Source organism: Tiliqua scincoides, chromosome 3 (genome assembly GCF_035046505.1).
Source record: "Tiliqua scincoides isolate rTilSci1 chromosome 3, rTilSci1.hap2, whole genome shotgun sequence".
NCBI lineage: Eukaryota > Metazoa > Chordata > Lepidosauria > Squamata > Scincidae > Tiliqua > Tiliqua scincoides.
In genome coordinates, this window is record NC_089823.1 from 195,662,261 (window position 1) to 195,682,519 (window position 20,259).

The 20,259-nt window shown below is 44.3% G+C and overlaps 1 protein-coding gene across 2 annotated transcripts in view; it reads right to left on the reverse strand.

The window, feature by feature from the left end:
• Positions 1 to 18,499, reverse strand: part of IGF2BP2 (insulin like growth factor 2 mRNA binding protein 2) — an 80,761-nt gene extending 62,262 nt beyond the window's left edge. For both annotated transcript variants that reach the window (XM_066621915.1, XM_066621914.1), the window contains exons 1-2: positions 18,251 to 18,499; positions 16,673 to 16,733 (exon numbers count right to left, since the gene is read on the reverse strand). In XM_066621915.1, the coding sequence (XP_066478012.1) occupies positions 16,673 to 16,733; positions 18,251 to 18,425 (236 nt within the window). In that variant the 5' untranslated portion in view covers positions 18,426 to 18,499. The remainder of the gene's footprint in view (positions 1 to 16,672; positions 16,734 to 18,250) is intronic.
• Positions 18,500 to 20,259: the final 1,760 nt, after the last annotated feature.

Here is a 20,259-nt window from a genome sequence, read left to right on the forward strand (position 1 = left end):
GTTAAAAGAGAAGATGTTTCAGACCTCATTGATAAATTAAAGATCAATAAGTCACCGGGCCCTGATGGCATACACCCAAGGGTTATTAAGGAATTGAAGAATGAAGTTGCAGATCTCTTGACTAAGGTATGCAACTTGTCCCTCAAAACAGCCACGGTACCAGAAGATTGGAGGATAGCAAATGTCACGCCTATTTTTAAAAAGGGAAAGAGGGGGGACCCGGGAAACTATAGGCCGGTCAGCCTAACATCCATACCGGGTAAGATGGTGGAATGCCTCATCAAAGATAGGATCTCAAAACACATAGACGAACAGGCCTTGCTGAGGGAGAGTCAGCATGGCTTCTGTAAGGGTAAGTCTTGCCTCACAAACCTTATAGAATTCTTTGAAAAGGTCAACAGGCATGTGGATGCGGGAGAACCCGTGGACATTATATATCTGGACTTTCAGAAGGCATTTGACACGGTCCCTCACCAAAGGCTACTGAAAAAACTCCACAGTCAGGGAATTAGAGGACAGGTCCTCTCGTGGATTGAGAACTGGTTGGAGGCCAGGAAGCAGAGAGTGGGTGTCAATGGGAAATTTTCACAATGGAGAGAGGTGAAAAGCGGTGTGCCCCAAGGATCTGTCCTGGGACCGGTGCTTTTCAACCTCTTCATAAATGACCTGGAGACAGGGTTGAGCAGTGAAGTGGCTAAGTTTGCAGACGACACCAAACTTTTCCGAGTGGTAAAGACCAGAAGTGATTGTGAGGAGCTCCAGAAGGATCTCTCCAGACTGGCAGAATGGGCAGCAAAATGGCAGATGCGCTTCAATGTCAGTAAGTGTAAAGTCATGCACATTGGGGCAAAAAATCAAAACTTTAGATATAGGCTGATGGGTTCTGAGCTGTCTGTGACAGATCAGGAGAGAGATCTTGGGGTGGTGGTGGACAGGTCGATGAAAGTGTCGACCCAATGTGCGGCGGCAGTGAAGAAGGCCAATTCTATGCTTGGGATCATTAGGAAGGGTATTGAGAACAAAACGGCTAATATTATAATGCCGTTGTACAAATCGATGGTAAGGCCACACCTGGAGTATTGTGTCCAGTTCTGGTCGCCGCATCTCAAAAAAGACATAGTGGAAATGGAAAAGGTGCAAAAGAGAGCGACTAAGCTGATTACGGGGCTGGGGCACCTTCCTTATGAGGAAAGGCTACGGCGTTTGGGCCTCTTCAGCCTAGAAAAGAGACGCTTGAGGGGGGACATGATTGAGACATACAAAATTATGCAGGGGATGGACAGAGTGGATAGGGAGATGCTCTTTACACTCTCACATAATACCAGAACCAGGGGACATCCACTAAAATTGAGTGTTGGGCGGGTTAGGACAGACAAAAGAAAATATTTCTTTACTCAGCGCGTGGTCGGTCTGTGGAACTCCTTGCCACAGGATGTGGTGCTGGCGTCTAGCCTAGACGCCTTTAAAAGGGGATTGGACGAGTTTCTGGAGGAAAAATCCATTATGGGGTACAAGCCATGATGTGTATGCGCAACCTCCTGATTTTAGGAATGGGTTAAGTCAGAATGCCAGATGTAGGGGAGAGCACCAGGACGAGGTCTCTTGTTATCTGGTGTGCTCCCTGGGGCATTTGGTGGGCCGCTGTGAGATACAGGAAGCTGGACTAGATGGGCCTATGGCCTGATCCAGTGGGGCTGTTCTTATGTTCTTATGACCCATTTCTCATTCTAAAAAGTGGGTCCCAGTGCCAAAAGGTTGAGAACCACTGCTTTAGAGGCTTGGCACGTCAGATTCAGTAACCCTGTGCCACACATAATTTCAGGGGAGGAAGACTAATACTCAGGAATTTACAACTCAAAATCACTGAAGAAGCAATGAACACTACATGTATTTCTTTGAGATGAGAGCAACATTCCTTTAGGTTAGCCATTAGGTTTCTAGCACATACAATACAAATGGATATATTAAGTCTCCTTAATTAGTGTATTATCACACACACCACTTGCTGATATGTTCTAAATTCATACTTCAGATTCCTTGCTAATCACAGCTGTCTGGATGGTACAATAATGGGTGCCCTGGGAATTAGATCTTGCCATTCAAAAAGGTCTGAAAGTATTAAAATTGTGGGTGCAAATTAAAAAGTGTTCATACTGATGACATTCATGTAAAAATAGCACTTGGAGATGTAATGGTGGAAGAGCTGCTGTTTGGGAGCTCATTCTTGGTGGGCTATGCCATCTCTTCAGCACTGGAAACTCTCGCATCAGCAAGGCTGCACTTTTAACTCCAAGTAGTCCAGAATGCAATGGGCAGGCAGGCAGGATTTGTTGGCAGGAGCTGCTGACAGAAATTTCTACTAAATAACTGATGTGCTAAGCATACACGTCCCCAAAACACACGGAAATGTATAAAAGTATCCCAGTTTCTGTAAGAAATACGCACATTTTATATCCATCATCCCCCAACTTCATTCTACATATATAAAGATGAGCCCTGTGTTTTGTTTACGGCAGTCCACTTCCCTGATCTTTTTTAGATTTTTTCAACTTTACATCCCACTCTTCTTTGGGCTTCAGTGTAGTGATATTTCCATTTTCTATGGCTCTACCTCCAAGGCATAGATTGTTTCCTTGCTGATCCCTGTCAGATATTCTTTCTAGGCAGAGAAAGTCAGAATCCATGCCAAAAAGTGTTGCTGGGACTCAGTGCTCCCAAAATCCTACTGTGAAATCCAGAATGGAAGCAGTACTCCAACAGATTTGGCAATCCTCTGAATCAGATTCTACACAAGTACTGAGACATCCACTGAATCAAGGAATCAGAGACATCATAGATCCACTGACATACAGGAGGCCCAGGAGCACTTATAGCAAGGCCTAGCACAACCCACTGACGTCCTCAGGTGTTGCTAAGCAATGCAGTATATGCCTGATGGCCTCCAGGGCAGGGCTGATGACATCACCACCTTTGAATCATGCTGAAGGACTTTGAGCTCGTGTGTGAAAGCTTAGCATGAGTCGAAGATGTTTCCATGCCATTCTAGGCCTTGCCTCACATGCTACTTTGAAACTAGCTCCAAGAAACACCAAAATCATTTTCACATTTTCCTTCTTATTGTTGGTTATTGTGCAAGCACAATAAGCTCTTCCCTGCCTCTTCTCACCATTGAACATCCCCAAGGCTCTCCACCAAATCTACTGGTGAGAGAGCGCTCTTGGAAATGGCATGGGATATGGTGCAGGGGATGGTAGCAGGAGGGGGGGAATTCCTGCAGATGGATGCAGCTACTTTCCATGAGCTTAATTGTGCATGTGCAAATTTGGATGCAATCCCAGAAATAGTCTATACTAGATATTCAATTGTCTTGGTTTTCATTTTTTAGAAAGTAGTGTGCAATGCCAACACTAAACAAAATGTTGACCTTTTTTCCTGCATCAGTACTCTAGGACTACTTTAGATTCTCATGGTGCTATAAAGAATCAAGAGGTTGAAGAAAGTTTCATTCATTGAGGTTCTGCTTGTTCATTCAAAGAGATGTTTGCAAATAGCTAATTCCCTCTTTATTCATTTCAGCTGGAATGAAGGGAAAGGATCTTCCAGTAGTGCCCAGAATTCAATATTCTATGCTTACTCAGGACTCCTGCCAAAATCCTACGTTGTTAATTCACTTCAAGAATAGCTCTGGACTGGCACTACAATTATTGCCATGCACTTAGCACACGAGCTCACTTTCTCTTTTTATATGATCTTTTCTCTCTTTGAGGGAGGAAAAAGGAAGAAGATAAATTATAAATTTTCTCAAGTGTATCACAATATAGCTCTTTGTATTATTAAACTACTGATGCCACTTCACAGCCTAAGCTACATCCGCATAAAGACAAGCAGGATTTTACATTCTTTACTGTATTCAAAGCATTAATAAACCCTTTCTCTCGGCCACTGCCACCCCCTTCTCAGCATACTCTCATTCAATTACTGACATTGTCAAAGGTTGCATGGCACAACCTACATTCACTAAGTGCTTGTTGCAGCAAATCTCATTCACAAAATTGTGGTCAAATCACACACTACCAAGAAATTGAGAAGTTCCGTAACTGCAAGTGTCTAAAGGACTGGAAAAAGCCACAAGTACCATTCATAATTCCCACCACCCAAGAACAAAGAATCATTGCAATAAAGATTCTTTACTTCCCTTGTTAATAAAAGCCAGATCTATGTAACCAGAATGATTATAGGTAACAGTCACTGCTAGGACATCTCTGCTCAGAGGTCTCTTGGGGATAAGGAAGTAGTTCTCAAACTTTTTAGCAGCGGTGCCTACTTTTTAAAATGACACTATCAAGAGGACCCACTCAGCTTTACAAGACTTTTTTTTTTTTAAAAGGTGGTCTATAAAGAAATATTTTATTTATTTTCTTGCAGCAAAAAAACTTGATCCATTTCTTGTAATGAGTCAAGCCTAATGAATAGCCTCAAGGCTTGAGGGGCTTAGTTATGTGAACCAGTCTTCACCTGCTGCCACTACCTGTCATTGATGCACTTGGAAAACACACACCCGAAAAAGACCTTTATGCATTTATCTTCCTATATTTATGCAAGCTTGCAAACTGCTGTTTGCAGGGCAGTCAGCAGCTATCCGATTTTTGAATAGTCTCGGGGTCTGAAGTACTTATCTGATCTTTCCATCACTGGGTGTTTTTATAGGTGGCTCTGCAGGACTCATCAGCAATTGAGTCATAACCCACCAAGTGGGTCCCTACCCACAGTTTGAGAAATGCTGAAGAACAGTCAGGGATGGAGAATGAAAATAAAATGTTCTAGAAGGAACACCTGGTCCAGGAAAAAACAACACTTGAAGTTGCCCTCCCACCACCATCCCTGTATGGTGGGGGGGGGCATGCACCTACAGCTGCTTTGACAGAGGAGATGAAGCAGAGGTGGTGGCTGCTTTTCCTGCTCCCCATGTTTTGCTTTGCTGTTTTTGCATCTGCTCTACTGTCATTTCCTCTGGGCCAGCCCAGCTATTCAAGCTCTGCACCAACCACACTGTTCTTCTCACCTTGGGCTTCTGTTGCTTCCCATTCAAACACAGAGGCTGGGCAGACCACACTTGGTATGGAAGAAGATTCCGCTCCCAGCCTCTCCTACTCAGCTTGTAGTACTTGAAGAAGCAAAAGGAGATAAAATAGCAGCAAGCAGTAGAATCTAAGTAAGAGGTGTGGAAGAGTTGCTCTGCCCCCACTGCCTTGCTCCGGAGGACAAGAAGCAAGTGGAAGGGGGAGACAGAGTGATCATGATTGGATCTCTCATGGAAGTAAGGAATCAAAACAATTACTTGCTGCTTCTTCCTGCAACACCACCCCTGCAACTGCTTGCAGTCACAGCACTAGAGGAAGATGTGGGCTGCTGTTGCCATGATCCTCCTTTTGATTGCTCTCAGAGAGCAAGAAGTGACCTGAATTGAAGCACTGACTGAAGGGAGTTTAGTGTTAAACTTGTTTCATACTGAGGGTTGAACAGCATTCATGATGCCTGCTGAGGGCTGGAAGTGATGTCATTAGGCAGGAAGTGATGTCATTAAACAGGTCATAACCAAAAATCACCTTTTTCTCACTTAGGAACTCATTAGCTGCAAATGACAGAAGAAAAAATACACAAATCTTGATCATATTTCAAGATATAGGAAAGCCCAATACCAGTAACACTTCAGCACTGCTCAGCAGCTGAGAGCCTGAGGGACAGATAAAAAGCTTCTGCGGGCTGCATCCGGCCCCCGGACCTTATGTTTGACGCCCCTGGTTTAGTAGGCGAGCAGGACACCTCTCCTTTCCAGCCTGCTGCTCAAAGCAGCCACTTTAGTCAGCTTCATGACAGGGCCAGCCTTGCCATTATGTATCACTACATTTATTACATTTTCTTACAACTTGGAGGGGACATAGATGTTTAAATATGCGGGAAAGCAGAAAGATCTAGCTTTGAAACTGTTAGGCAAATAAAGCATCTAAAGTTGCTGACCTGTCAAGAAGCTAAGAAGCTGTTAAGGGTCTACTGTGAGAAGCAAAGAGAATGGAAAGCAGTGAGAAGCAAAGAGAATGCATACCTCAGGCTCCTTTGGAGTAAAACAACTGCTTCCTCCCATCAGGTCCTTCACAGCCAGTCTCATGTACAAGTGGATGCAACAAAGGAACGGGTTGGAAATCAGTAATCCCCAAGCTAAACCAGGCGACCTTCCCAAATGATGTCCCCATGCACTCTCTGCAGTTGCTGTCCATTCCACAATCCCTCACTCTTGAACTCCTTACAGATGCTCAGAGGAAGAGACAACTGGAGAAAGGTTACAGTTTTCTCAGAAAGCTGGAAGTGGTATAACAGAGCCATCACAGCTTGTGAAATGTGTGCTCATTTCTTCTATCTCACTAAGGGCACTCAAAAGATTTTGCAGTTCTCCATGAACTTGATCAGTCAGCTGCAAAAGTAAAAGAAAGGAGTGTGCATGCAATCACTATCTGCTGTCCCCCCCTCCCCAAAAAAGAGAGGAAGTTACTCTTTCATCTCTACCTTTCATTGCCTTTCCCAAGGTTGACATGCTAGCTCAGTACTCCCTGCACTGAAGGGCTGTGGCTCAGAGGACTTTTCCAACCCTGGTACAGGAACTCAGCAACACAAGGGGAAATAGAAGCAAAGAGGTCCAGGAAGATGAGAAATATCTTCTTCTTGTGCCCCTCTCTATCCTACAACTGAACATTGGCTACAGCTAACTTTAATAGAGATAAGGTGGCCAAGATCTGCCTACCTCACACTTTGGTTCAGCTGAGACACAACATGAAAACATGGTATCCTAGTATAATGAGCCTTGGAGAGCTGGGGGCTCACGTGCTTCCCCTTCATCTTCTTTGTGCATGAGAGAATGAATGCTTCCATTTTGACTTGGAAAACAAATCACCTCCCATTACATCCAAACTGAAGGAATGGTGGTTTGTTCACTAACTTGAGAGTTGGAAGTGCTACCCTAGCAAACCATAATTTGATGTCCTAGCTCAATATAACGCTAACTAGTGACCAGTCACCCACATTTGTACATAATGGAGGTGCAGTTTATTCTTAAAGTGAGAGCAGATACTTTCACTCTCCTGCTCCTGGTTGCAAGATAGGAGAAGAGGGAAATATACATGCCTATGACCACTCTTAGGTTTGTTCATGTTGTGATAAACCATGGTTAGGTTTATGTCTGTCTGAACCAGACCTTTCAATGTGTGATCTGGGTGGAGAAGATGCACTTAATATCCATCTATTTTCTGGCCAAAATGGTGCTTTGTGGTAGCGGAAATGTTTCCACTCCAAGTCCTACATGTGAGAATGTTCAGATTTTTTTTGAATTCTGTTTGCTGCATTTGCTTTCCCTCTCTGATGCTTTGGTGCCAGTATTTTCCTTCTCATTAGTCTGTCTTCTTGACATGGCATTCACATGGATGAATGCCAACCAACCAAGGGTCTTCAAGGATCCTATTTTTTACATGATTTTAAAAAATCATGACATGACATAGCTCATCTGATTTGGCTAGGGACAAAGTCACAGAGGGCAAACAAAGCCAACTGAGAGCAAAGGCAATGCTTCCTGGATCAGTCACATGAGTGTTCCCAGCCAATCAGGGATTACGTAATGAACAGAATGATATGAGAATACATAGTCAAGCAGATTTTTGCTATATGACAATATCACTGAGGGAAAACAAAGTTACTTTCAGCAGCAGTGCCCTCACCCTGAACAGACAAATATTTTCACCTTTTTGATCACCCCCAAAAAATTGCCAAAGGGGAGCTGCTTTTCGGTGAAAGTATTTTTGGCAGCAAAGAAGCTCCCTCTTTTGGCTCAGACCAAGGAAAGAATAGTTGCCAAACAGGGAAACAGGAGAAAAATGAGTGTCCTTAGGAACACTACTCAGGACATCAAGAATGACGAACTGAATACTCAGCTGTAAAAGACAAAGACAAAATGAGCAGTATAAGATGAAAACAAAGGCAATACTAGCACTTATCAGAACCACTAGCTACATTTCTAAGTACAAGGATTATACGAAGCTCAGTTTGCATTTGGAAAAACCATCTTCTGTGGGTGACATGTACGATTTCAAAGGAAAGACTAGCATCATGACCCCCTAGAGGCTTATGAACAATAAGTATCCCAAACAAATGACTGTAAAATGGCATGAGTAAACCAGTCTTATGATTCTGGACCGAGTTGAGTCATGCCATTCAAGCTCTCAAGGCTGGCAATGCCACAGTTGTGTGACTGCAAGTGAGAAAGACATGATGGAGAGAGGAGAGACACAGGCAGGATCTCAGATAAGAACATACTAGGGCACTGTCATGAGCTAAAGAGAACGGAAGCTTGAGCTTTGTCAAAAGAGGGCAAGTCAGAGAGGCCACTGCAAGATCATGCCCTTTGTTGAAGTGAACCAGGTTTATATAAGAGGAAAAAGTCAATTTATATTCATGTTTATCATTACAGATTACAGTTACAAAACGTTTTTCAGTTGTCCGACATTGCATAGAAGTGCTGTGGTGGGAAAGAAGAAAAGTGTTCACAACGTACTTCAGATGCTTAGTGAGAACTCTGCTGGAAAGAAATATCCAAGTACAATCCAGAATTGAACCATGAAAAAACCCCAGTTATTCCTTTATCAAAAATCATCAAATTTTTGGACATTCTAATCCCAAATTAGCATTCTCCTCTGCTCAGGCCCCTGTGATAGGTATAGTCAGGACTCACTGATTCTGCTATTTCAGTTCCTTGAGGATCACCCAATCAGTCACTTTTTATTAACAGAAGCAGTAACACTTTGCAATCCCAGCTGCTCTCAAGGTCTGATATGACTCAGGATACAGTTCAAAGTACATGTACTTAACCCGTAAACACCAAAACAGCTTTTCCAATGCATAACCAAAAGCTTGCTTCCTCCCATATACAATCTTTTCAACTGGTCAAAAGAGACCCTTTCCATTAATTTATATAATCATTTTCAAGTACAACCACAACTTTGCAAATGATGCAAGACTAGGGATTGTTGATCATGCCAGAATAGGATGAACCAACCTTTCCCTTCTCCCTCTCTTATTCAGAATCCTCCTCTGACACTCACATCCTTCTCTACACCACTTGAGTTCCTCCTTTCTTTTTCTTACATCCACAAAGGAAATAATACAAGAAAACAGATCCTCACATCAGAAGATCTCAAGGAATAAGCGCAGAAATTTATAAAGTGCACAAACAGTAGCACTTTAAGTCATCAAAGTGGCCCCTCCTACTCGCCACCAGAGCCATTCCAGGCAGCAGTGACAATGCATAGGAGGTGCTGTTTGGTTTGGCGATCACCTGCACATTGCCATTGCTGCTCAGAATGGCTCTGATGGTTCATGGGAGGGGCCGCTTACACAGCGCATTGCTGTGCCTGCAGTACTTACAATTTTACCCCCCCAGTTATGCTACTGTGCACAAATTCCATGAGATGAGGATATATATAAATCATTCTTGGTGATTACTCCAGAGTTATCCAATTCCTTGCTTCTAAAGAGATACCATAGCCAGAAGTTGGTCATCTGATGGTAGCTATGCTATGCTGTCATGTTTGAGGCGGCAGTTATTGCCTTGGGCTAAAGAGCTATTGGTTGGCAACCTTCAGTCTCAAAAGACTATGGTATAAGCCTACAGCACCCGGTATTCCCAGGCGGTCTCCCATCCAAGTACTAACCAGGCCTGACCCTGCTTAGCTTCAGAGATCAGACGAGATTAGGCATGTGTTCTAACCTGCCATTTATTATACAGTATTTTTGTAACATGCTTCTTTTTCAAAAGTATTTTACCCTCACTAAACTTAAAAATAAAGGAAGAATGAACTGCATGAAAATATCAAAATTTGCAATAAAGTGTTGTGAACTAGTCTGTACAGAAACTATGGAGTGTGCACAAACCTACAGTGGAATCCTCTAAGCTTCAAAGAACTTAATGCAGCACATTCACTAACCAACCCAAGAAGAAATCCCACAATCTGAACAATTCAGGAGATTAAGAAAGGAAAAAAGTGAACAGTGAGAGATCCTAACGTGTATGTACACATAAGCCGAATTTTAAAGCATTGCCAAAGATGGGATCCAATTTTAAAAGATTCAGACATAGGAGGTTTCCCAAACAAAAGTGACTATCTTTACAAAAAGATCATCTATTCATACCTCCCCATAGAAAGTCTGCATCAATGTGAACAGTCATAGCTTACCAATGATCCTTAACTCTAGGTATTTTAGCCCCTCCTAAGCTCACAGAAGTGTATTACAATACCAAGTTCAGTCTACATTTAGTTAAAAGCTTATTTGCGGGGTTTAAAAAAATGCATACGAGTTTCATTTAAAATAAGGATGGAAATATTCAGGGAACGAGATAGTTCTTTATAGTTCCTTATAGCTCCCTAGTTCATGAGGGAAAGAAGCATACGCATTATAGCAATGTCAACATCACACCTCTTTTTGGACTACTTTCTTTCATAGCTATTTACTACCATTTTCAAACCAGGCTATCCTACACCATCTGGGTGACCTCCATCAGGCTGCACCTCATGCTGGGAAAGAGGAAAAAGTTTTTCCCATTCGCCATTGAAATGAAATGGGAATTAGCTTAAACAGCAACTGAATTACAAGCCAAATACCTGCACTTGCACAATGCAGAAAAGCTAGAAGTTGTTAATAAGTATGAACATACTAAGCCTCGAAGCAATGCTAAATAAAAAAAAATGCAGCAACATTGCCCAAAAGAAAAGCACCCATCCATGCCACCAAATTAAATTACGATCTTGCAGACCAATAGAAGATGTTAGAGAATACTTTGTACCAGCAAACCCAGTGTTAGCATTGTGACGTGCATATATGTGTTTGGGAAATCAATGCTTTCATATGTTACAGTACATACTAATTTTTCCATAAAATAATCCTTTGGTCCATACAGCAGTTTACAACTTCAGAATAAGAATCAAACATACGTAAGTGGCACAATAATGAAATTGGGATTATAAAGTCTTTAACCCCATAGTCCACATCAAGTTGTGCATATTTCATGCTCCCTTTAGAGATACACCAGAAATGTCACACACTAAATGGACTCTCAACATATTAAAGAATATGATCAAATATATTGACAGTAAAGACCACCCACCATAACTTTCAGAGTAAAACTGATTCTTTATGGCTACAAACCTATATACACTTTCCTGTGAGCAAGCCTCACTGAACACAACAGGGTTCAAAGTAGACATGCACAGGATTGTGCTGTTAGTCATAGAATCCTCACAGAATCACATTCAAAGGACCTACAGTTTAAAAGTATGGATGTCCTCTCCTTACGTTCTGCATTACGTAATCCTTGATCTTCCTCTCTGATTAGAACATATAGTAAACATTTCTATCAGAACATTCTCAGCCTCTCCAAAAACTATGCCCCTCTTAACTTTTGTGATGCTTTCCATCCAGTAATTACCATAAAAATAACTCATACAAACAACATAATCAAGACCAGAGAAGACAATCACTCCTGAATTTATAGCTTCAGAAGTTGTTTTTCAGATGGGAACAGTAGGTGATTCAACACTTCATTATTGAACAGAGGTTACTGATAAGATATACATTTCCTATTTTAAAACATAATTTGATTTCCTCTCGTAACAATCACAGTGTTATAATTTAAGAATACTGTACATGTTGATTTTTCAAAGAGCATGATTAAACCTTTGATTAAATTTAAAATGGATTTGTAAAAAAGCACTTCAATCCATGACATGATACAAGTGATAAAATACTATCTTATATTAGTAGAATGAAGACTAGTGTCTGATACTTTATAAGCATAAAAAAGCTAATTGTTTCTATACCAGAAAAATTTTACACTCAGATCACTAGACCTTCATGTTTTCATCCCTTAAGAAATTCTTCCATATTCATAGGAACAGTCTCCCCAAGAAAGATTCTCAGAAAGTATACATGGCATTCTGAACAGAAATTATGCCACTTAAGTACAAAAAGAAAAATTGGAAGAATCTTAAGAAACCAAACAAGATTACTGAATCTTAAAAAGAAGTTGCTAATATATTTTAATAACTACAGAAAATTAGCTACAAACCAAAATTTGGCAAAACATTTTCAAATCTTCTGTTCAGGTATATTTGATGTCTTCTCTAATTAGGTACAACTCCTCTCCTCTGCATTCTTAATGCTAGATACTTTATACACACAGAACAAAATATTTTTAATAAAGCATGGGAAAATTTAAGGTGAATTGTTTCAGCTACTTGCTACTGTTACTATATTTTTCCATGTTTTTATCCTCTCTCTATGAACACATCAGAGATTTGTATAAGAAAATCTTATCAATGCAAGAATGCATGATATGAAATCACTTTTTCCATTCAAAATGTACAATGAAACCAAAATTAGCATCTAATGCAAAACACACAAATTGCTTAATTCCATTAATAATGTAATATACAATGCACCTAATTCAATATCTAAATCCTTAAGCAGGGCACATTCCCTTTTTATCATATAAAATATTCAGATTCATCGCAATTTAACATTGAAGCTGAGAATGGATACTTTACATATTATCTACCTTTTACACAATGTAGTACCAAAAAAAAGCAAGAAAAACTTCTCTAAAACATTCTTAAAGGAAACAGAATTTGTACAAGACAGAAAACAGGCAACATTTAACTCATGAAAGACATTAATAGCCTTTTGTCTGCAAAGACCTCTGGCTATATGACCCTTCCTCCCCCCAGCACTGTCACGCAGCAGCCACCATTTTCAGAGCTACCTCTGCCTGCTTCCTCTGGAGTCTTAACATGTTCACTAAAGAAAGACATTCCAGAGAGAACATGAGGATTTTAGTGACTTTCTGAAAACCTTATTCTACACTAAAAGGGCAAATAGAATAGGGGCTACTGATACATATACCAGACCTACAAATTAAATACGTTTAGGATCTGCGAACCAGTTTAACTGAACTGAACAGTTTAACTGAACAGTTTAACTGAACCCCTGCTAATTGGGTAAGAGGCACTTTTTCAAGTGGGTGCTCCTTTTTTTAGCAGGGGGAGAGTAACTGGCCCACCTCACCCCAGCACTGTCTGTTCTAGTGGCTGTCTGCTGGTATTCCTTGGCATCTTTTTAGATTGTGAGCCCTTTTGGGACAGGGAGCCATTTAGTTATTTGATTTTTCTCTGTAAACCGCTTTGTGAACGTTCAGTTGAAAAGCGGTATATAAATACTGTTAATTAAAATTAAATTAACTGGAAACACATCTGACTGATTTTAATTACAAGAGGGTAGACTGCTGCAAAAAACAAAAACAAAATAAACTAAAGAGTTCTGTGGCATTTTAAAGATTAATGAATTTATTGTGGTATATGCTTCAATGAGCCAGAGCTTAGTTCATCAGAGGCATCTATAGAAGGGGGCTCTGGCCCCAAATGCCACCATAAATGTGCTAGCCTTTATAAGATGCCACAGGACTACCTGCTGTTCCCTATTTTATTAGAACATACTTCCAAAGAAAAATGCTTAGGATTCCTGGCTTAAACTCCAATCCTAAACTCATTTTAGGAATGTCCCATTAAAATCAAGTGGGTCTTACTTCTCAGTGTTTGTTTTAATATAAGAGGAAAACATTTTATCCCAAGTGTTTTAAGAACTGGACAGTACTACAAAACAGATTCTCTCAAGGGGACATATGCGAGTAACATTTTGATCAGTCAGATAGATACCCTACTGTGCACTCTCAAACTACACCAGACCTTGAATCTCACAATTATAAAATACTGGTAATTCATTATAAAAAAATAACTCTGTCTTTATTTTCAACCTATCAATTTGCCTAACTTTCACAAATGTTCTGCTGACATATTTAAACATTTCCCCTAGATTACTAACGAATCTTAAAAGGATAGCATTTGAATTGAAGTGCTGTCCTAAAACCAACCCACTGACCTCACACAAACAAGGTCCACACTAATGTCAGATGAGAACACTAACCAAACAAATAATGGTAGATTGGATTTGGGCTTTCAGGGAGGGAATCCTTGCTTTAAATGAATTTATGGGGTTTGTTTAACTTTAAACAGGCTCATACACCTACTGAAAAATAACAATCTCACACTCTAGCTTTAAAACAAGAACACTATTTTAAAAGAATATTTAAGTGTGTTACCTTTGAAAGATATCACAATTAAATGCCTACATGAAAAGCTCCTATAAAGGGGGGGGGGAATAAAGCATAATTAAATCAGGAAATTGGATCTCAAAAACTTGGGCAACTGAGAAAATCAATCATCAGAACTCCTAGGAAAACAAGCAAGGGTATCAGAACAGGAAAAGAAACTAATTTGTCTACTCCTGTAAATATTTTCAATTGTAACATAACATCAAACTCTAACTATTAATACTATTCTCACCGTGTTTTGTGCTGTAGTATGTTGAACACACTATCCCAGAAAGACATGGAACTAGATACACTGAACGTCACCAACTATACAATTCTAAATACTTGCACCAATGTGCTCAAATAAGCCATTGTGTTTTGTGGAACCAGAATGAGAATAACCAATCCTAATCATACTTGTTGGCTGGTATAGCAAATCATAGAATCAAACCACAAGTGCTGAGCTTCCACCATTTCATTTTTCAAAAATTCAATTTCTTTAAGAGTCATAGTTTCCCTCATAAAACCAAAACTAAAGCTGTTATCCTAGTCTGTGACACTCATGTGAGTATTTATAAGCATTATCAAGCACTCTATAAATTTATAGGTGCTACAGAAATTAACAGCCAGTTCTTTCAGAAAGCAAAAACCACAGAAATCAACAAAGCTTACTTCTATGTCACATGTCCAAAAATCAGTGTTCCATGCAAACAAATTGCATAGAATGCATTCAATACAAATATTGCAGAAGAATTCTAATAAAAGCCAATATAGAATTTCTGTAAACAATTTTTCTCTATTATAGTTTCCATGGAATCTCAGAATGGCATTCTATTGCATGGTTATTTCTCCTATTCAAAAATTATTCATACAAATGATCCGAGCAACAAATTCCAGAGAGCATCAAATTTACTCACAAAATATTGTAGTCACTTGATAAACACACTTATCAAGAGACAAAACACCCACAATTCACACAAATATTTCAAACATCAACATTATCATTTTTGGGACAGTTTTTTAGCTAGTGTCTTAAACTTAAGAAAGGGAAAGGAAGGGGGTTATATGTGGAAAAGTCCACATTTACACAATCTACCTTTTTTCAAGTATGCATTTTAAATGGCAATTTTTAATGGGGGGGTGGGTAGGGAGGTGGGGTGGCAGTGAGAAATTATGCATTATTAACATGCTAAAGATTTCTTCCTAAACAGAACCTCAAAAATACATTTGGAATTTTTGGAAATTAAGATGTCTCTCTAAAATCTTAAGAAAATGAAAATACACTGCATTCTTTCAAAATTCAATGTAAATTTTTCCCCACTCTTGAGGCAAAGCAACCAGGAAAGCAGAGCCTGACAGAGCAATAATAGTTATTGGAGTCACCAATTTTTATGGATATTACAACACTTTCTATATTACTTGCGATAAATTGCAATTTAAAAAAAAGACTACCACCTCCTTTCCCCATCCACTGTATTAGGAATTGAAAAAGTAACTTCAGCAAAACTTATAAGTCCGCAAACTTTTCAAAAACTGGGTTTAGACTGTTGCAGCGATAAAACAACAGTTGTTTGTGCAGCAATGCTCGAAGCAAATTGGAATTACATTAGAGTGACTGCCTTAAAACCGAATATATCACAAGTTCTTGAATATACTTTGGAAGAGCCACAAGAATCATCAGACAAGAAAATGCCACATAGCAATCAGAACAAAGACCAATTGGGAGACAACATGACCACCCCATATAAATTGCACCTGGGCCATGCATTGCTAGCCCTAAAAGAAGCACACCAGTGGATTTATACAGGCCACTCAGTAGCCCCTTTTGGTAACAAATGCTTTCCAGTTTCTACAAGATTAGGAAGTTGCTGCTCCAACTTATGGAGTGGAGTTTAACACACTGTTTTAGTTCTCAAGATAAACCAAAGGGTTGCTTCATGTGCTGTGTCCTTTTCAAGTGACCATCTTTGATGGTCACAGTAGAAAAACTAGAGGAATTGCTAACAATATTAGCTGACAGTAAGGCTGAAGTCCTAGGCACAATGGCTTGAATGCAAGCTTCCCCTTCCCCCTCCCCAAAATCAATGAGGGTCTGACTTCCAAGCAGATGTGGAAGTAGGATCAAGCTACTCCAACGTCACAGGAAGCCTTCTGTTAAGGTATCATGACTCTGAAAGGCATAATCAAGTGACTGCATGGAAAACCAGTGTCTCACCACTAAATCCATACAGGGAAAGATAATGAAAGTTTCAGAAAGAAGGAAAGAAAAAGTCCTCCTACAACTGTAGGCAAGGACAGCAAAAACAGAAGTACTAAATTACATTCAGTATAGAAGTCTAAACTTAAGTGATGAAATCTCTCTCTCTTTCTCTCCCCTGTTCTGGCTAATGAGTCAATTGATCCCAGTAAGCAGTTGAACAGCAAGGTATTTACCTTAGCTTTTTAGGGACAGAATAATCCACTTCTATGACTTTGCCATGCAATTCCGCTTTACCTTAACAACAGAAAGAGAAACAAAACAATCAGGTTCCAGTCCTGAAAGTGCTGGCTCCTCAGAAGTGAAACCTGACTAGAGCTGAGTGAAGGTGGGACTCTTTGGGAGTTTATGGTAGAGTAGGGGACAAGGGAAGGGGTTCTTTCAGTGGGAAAGTGATAGCAGGCTTCCCTGGAGAGCTCCCCAGAGTAGGACTCTGAGCCTGAAAGCATGACTTAGCCAGTGGGGAAGGGATTTGGTTCCTCTCAGGTTGTTTTGCTCAGGAGCCACCCCTCCATGCCTGTGATCCACTGGTCTGAGCTGCCCCTGGGGGTGTGTGTGTCCTCCATGCCTGCAATTCTATTGGTATGAGCTGCCCCTGGGCTGTGTGCATGTGTGTCCTCCATGTCTGCAATCCACTGGTCTGAACTGCCCCTGGGCTGTGTGTGTGGGTTCCCTCCATGCCTGCAATCCAGTGGTCTGAACTGCCCCTGGAGGTGTGCATATGTCCTCCAAGCCTGCAATCCACTGGTCTGAGTTGCCCGGGTGTGTGTGTGTGTGTGTATGTGTGTGTGTGCTCGCGATCCACTGGTCAGAGCTGCCCCAAGGCTGGGTAGGTGGGTGTGTCCTCCATGCCTGTGATCCACTGGTCTGAGTTGCCCTGTGTGTGCGCGGTGCTTCTTCCGGCTTCTCTTGTCTGACACTGAGCCCGTTCACATGAACACGAGCACGCCAAGGGAAAGAGCGAGCCCACCCTGCGCGTGCAGAGCCTCCATCGCCCACACAAGACCTGCTCCCCCCAACATGCCTGCGAAGGGCAGCCAGCTACCGAGCGGCTGCCACCCAGCCTCAGCGACTCCACGGAGGAAGCCAGCCAGCCAGCCAGCCGGCAGCGCACATCAATGAAGGTCCGCCCGGAGTGAGCGCTGCGCTGCGCTCCGGCCGGCCCCCCGCGCCCCGGTGCCCGGGCTCCGAGCCGTGCCCCCCGCGGCTGCTCCGGCCTGGGCTGGGCTGGCGGCGACGCGGCCGGCCGGCCCCAGGGTTGGCGCGCGGCTCCGGACCCCCGGGCACGTCTCGGGCTCCTGGCTCCGCGCCCCCGCCGAGTTGGGGCAGGGCTCCTCGTAGAAAGATGCTCCAGAGCCGGCGGGAGCGGGGGCGGCCGGGGGCGGCCGCGCCCCGAGCCCGGGAGCCGCTCAATAAAATCGGAGAAAAAAATCAGCGAAAAATCCCTCCCGGGCCGCCTGCCGGAGCGCGGCGCGCGCGGGAAGGGCGCACGGGCGCTGGTGGGCGCCGCAAGGGGCTCCCGCGCCCCGCCAGCGCCAGGAGGTCCCCCGGACCGCGAGGGGCCCCGGCCGCCCCCTCCGAGAAGGGAGGGGCGCTGGGCACAGGGGACCCCGCGGGGGCCTCCCCGGTGAGGCTCCCCGGCCGCCCACGACTCCCGGGGGCCTCGCCCACCGCCCGCCCCGGGGAAGAGAGGGGGAGCCGGAGGTCGGAGTCCGGACCCCCGGCCGGCGCGGAACCGGCGCGCTCGGGCTTACCGGACAGAGTCTCGATGGCGCGGATGGCCCAGTTCTGGTCCGGGTAGTCCACGAAGGCGTAGCCGGACTTGAGCAGGACCTGCCCGGTGAGCGGCAGCTTCCTGTCCCCGAAGAGCTGCCGGAGCTCCTCGGCAGTCACCGCCGGGCTCAGGTTGCCGATGTAGAGCTTGTTCATGGTCCGGGCGGGGAGGGGAGGGGAGCGGAGGAAGCCCAGGCCGCGGCCGCCCCCTCCTGCCTGCCTGCTCGTCCGCCTGCCTGCCTGCCGCCCACCTACCTAGTGGGGCTGCGAGGTCCAGCAGCAGCACCTCCCCGCCAGCCCAGCCCACCAGCCCAGCCCGTTCCTCGAGCTGCTCGCAACAGCGCCCCGCAGCCGGGCAGGCAGCGGGAGGGAGGGAGAGAAGGCGGAGTCCAGCCCCGCCCCGCCCCGCCCCGCCCCGCCAGGACCGTCCCTCGAGCTCCGGATCGCTCCTTCCCGCCGCTCTTGCCCGGGACAGGCAGGAGGAGGAGGAGGAAGCAGCGCTGCAGCGGCAGAGCTGGGCGGGCGCGCCCAGCAAGCGCCAGCCTTCCCTTCCCTGGCTGGGAGCACGTGGCGACGTGCAGGGCTGGGATCTCGCCAGAGGCCGGGGAACCTACTCCGCCTGCCCACCCTCGGGAGCGCCGTGGCGCTGACGCCAGCCAGCCCTCCGCCCGATGGGGCCTGCCTGCAGGAAGTCCTGTCCTAGCCGCCGCCAGATCCGCGCTCCCGGGTGAGCCTTTGCTGTCCCTGCAGCTGGGAGCTAGTCCGGCCGGCTGGAGCTCTCCAGGAATGGGGGCAGCAGCTGTGCCTGTGCAGCGCGTCCCCGGGTGGGCGGTGCAGGACGGGGGCGCTGGTTTTGCACGGGACACTTTTTGAGCACGTGCCGTGCGATCTTTGGGCTTCCCAGGGCAAGCGAGCTGAGAGCCCAGTCCTAGCCACACTTTCCTGGGAGTAAGCCCGATTGTATGCAGCGGGACTTACTTCTGAGTAGAGAAGCATAGGCTTGTGCTCTGTCTCTCCCACCCCAACAAAAGACCGGCGTCCCATCACTTTGGCCGGATCAGTGGCGTAGCTAGAGGGGGTGCAAAGCGCTAAGTTTTGCGGGGAGCCTCACCGCAGCGTGCAAGCGGCCCCTCCCCATCGGAGCCATTCCAGGCGGGGGGAGCAAAACAGAGGCGAATGCCCTCGCCCGGAATGGCTGCGAAGAGGAGGGGCCGCTTGCACGCTGCAGTGAGGCTCCCTGCAAAACTTCGCACTTTGCACCCCCTCTAGCTACGCCACTGGGCTGGCTGCAAAGCGCAACTTTCAAACACTTCCCCCCCCCCCACTCTGGGTTTGTTTTCATGGACATTTTATTTCTCTTTGCCAGCGATTAACCTTTCAGAATGACCTGCAGCCTCCCCTCTTCCTGATTCACATACCCTCCAGGGGGAAGTTTTGAGGTTTCCAGCATGACCCCCCCCCCCCAGGAACTGGAAGGCAAATTCCATTGGCATCCAGTGGACAGCCTTCCACTTAGATGAGTTTTGGGACTGAGGTCTCCATCCTGTGTGCGCACTTACCTGGGAGTAAGGCCCACTGAACACAATGGCACTTCTGAGGCAGGGTTGGCAGATACATAGGGGGACAGAGTGCCTATACCTTTATTGTGTAGAAGAGGGAAGTTTGGCAGATGCAGCTCAACATGGAAGGGTTTTAAAATACTACACCTGCCAAAATCCCCTCTTCTATACACTGGTTAAAGGTATAGGCATCTCCATTGTGTCTGGTCACCCTGTTTTGAGTAGACACTCTGTGTGGGTCTAGGTCGAGCCAGTGCTTTAAACAACACTGCAGGGCCCTCCAGTCCAGGGCAGCCCGATCCTGTGCCTGTTTACTCCGGAATGAGTTGACTTCAGTGGGACTTCCTCCCAAGCAAGCGCTGGTAAGATTGCAGGTTGACTGAGAAGGATCAGATGCCATTGGGGTGGTTTAGCTCCAGAGTCTGAACTGA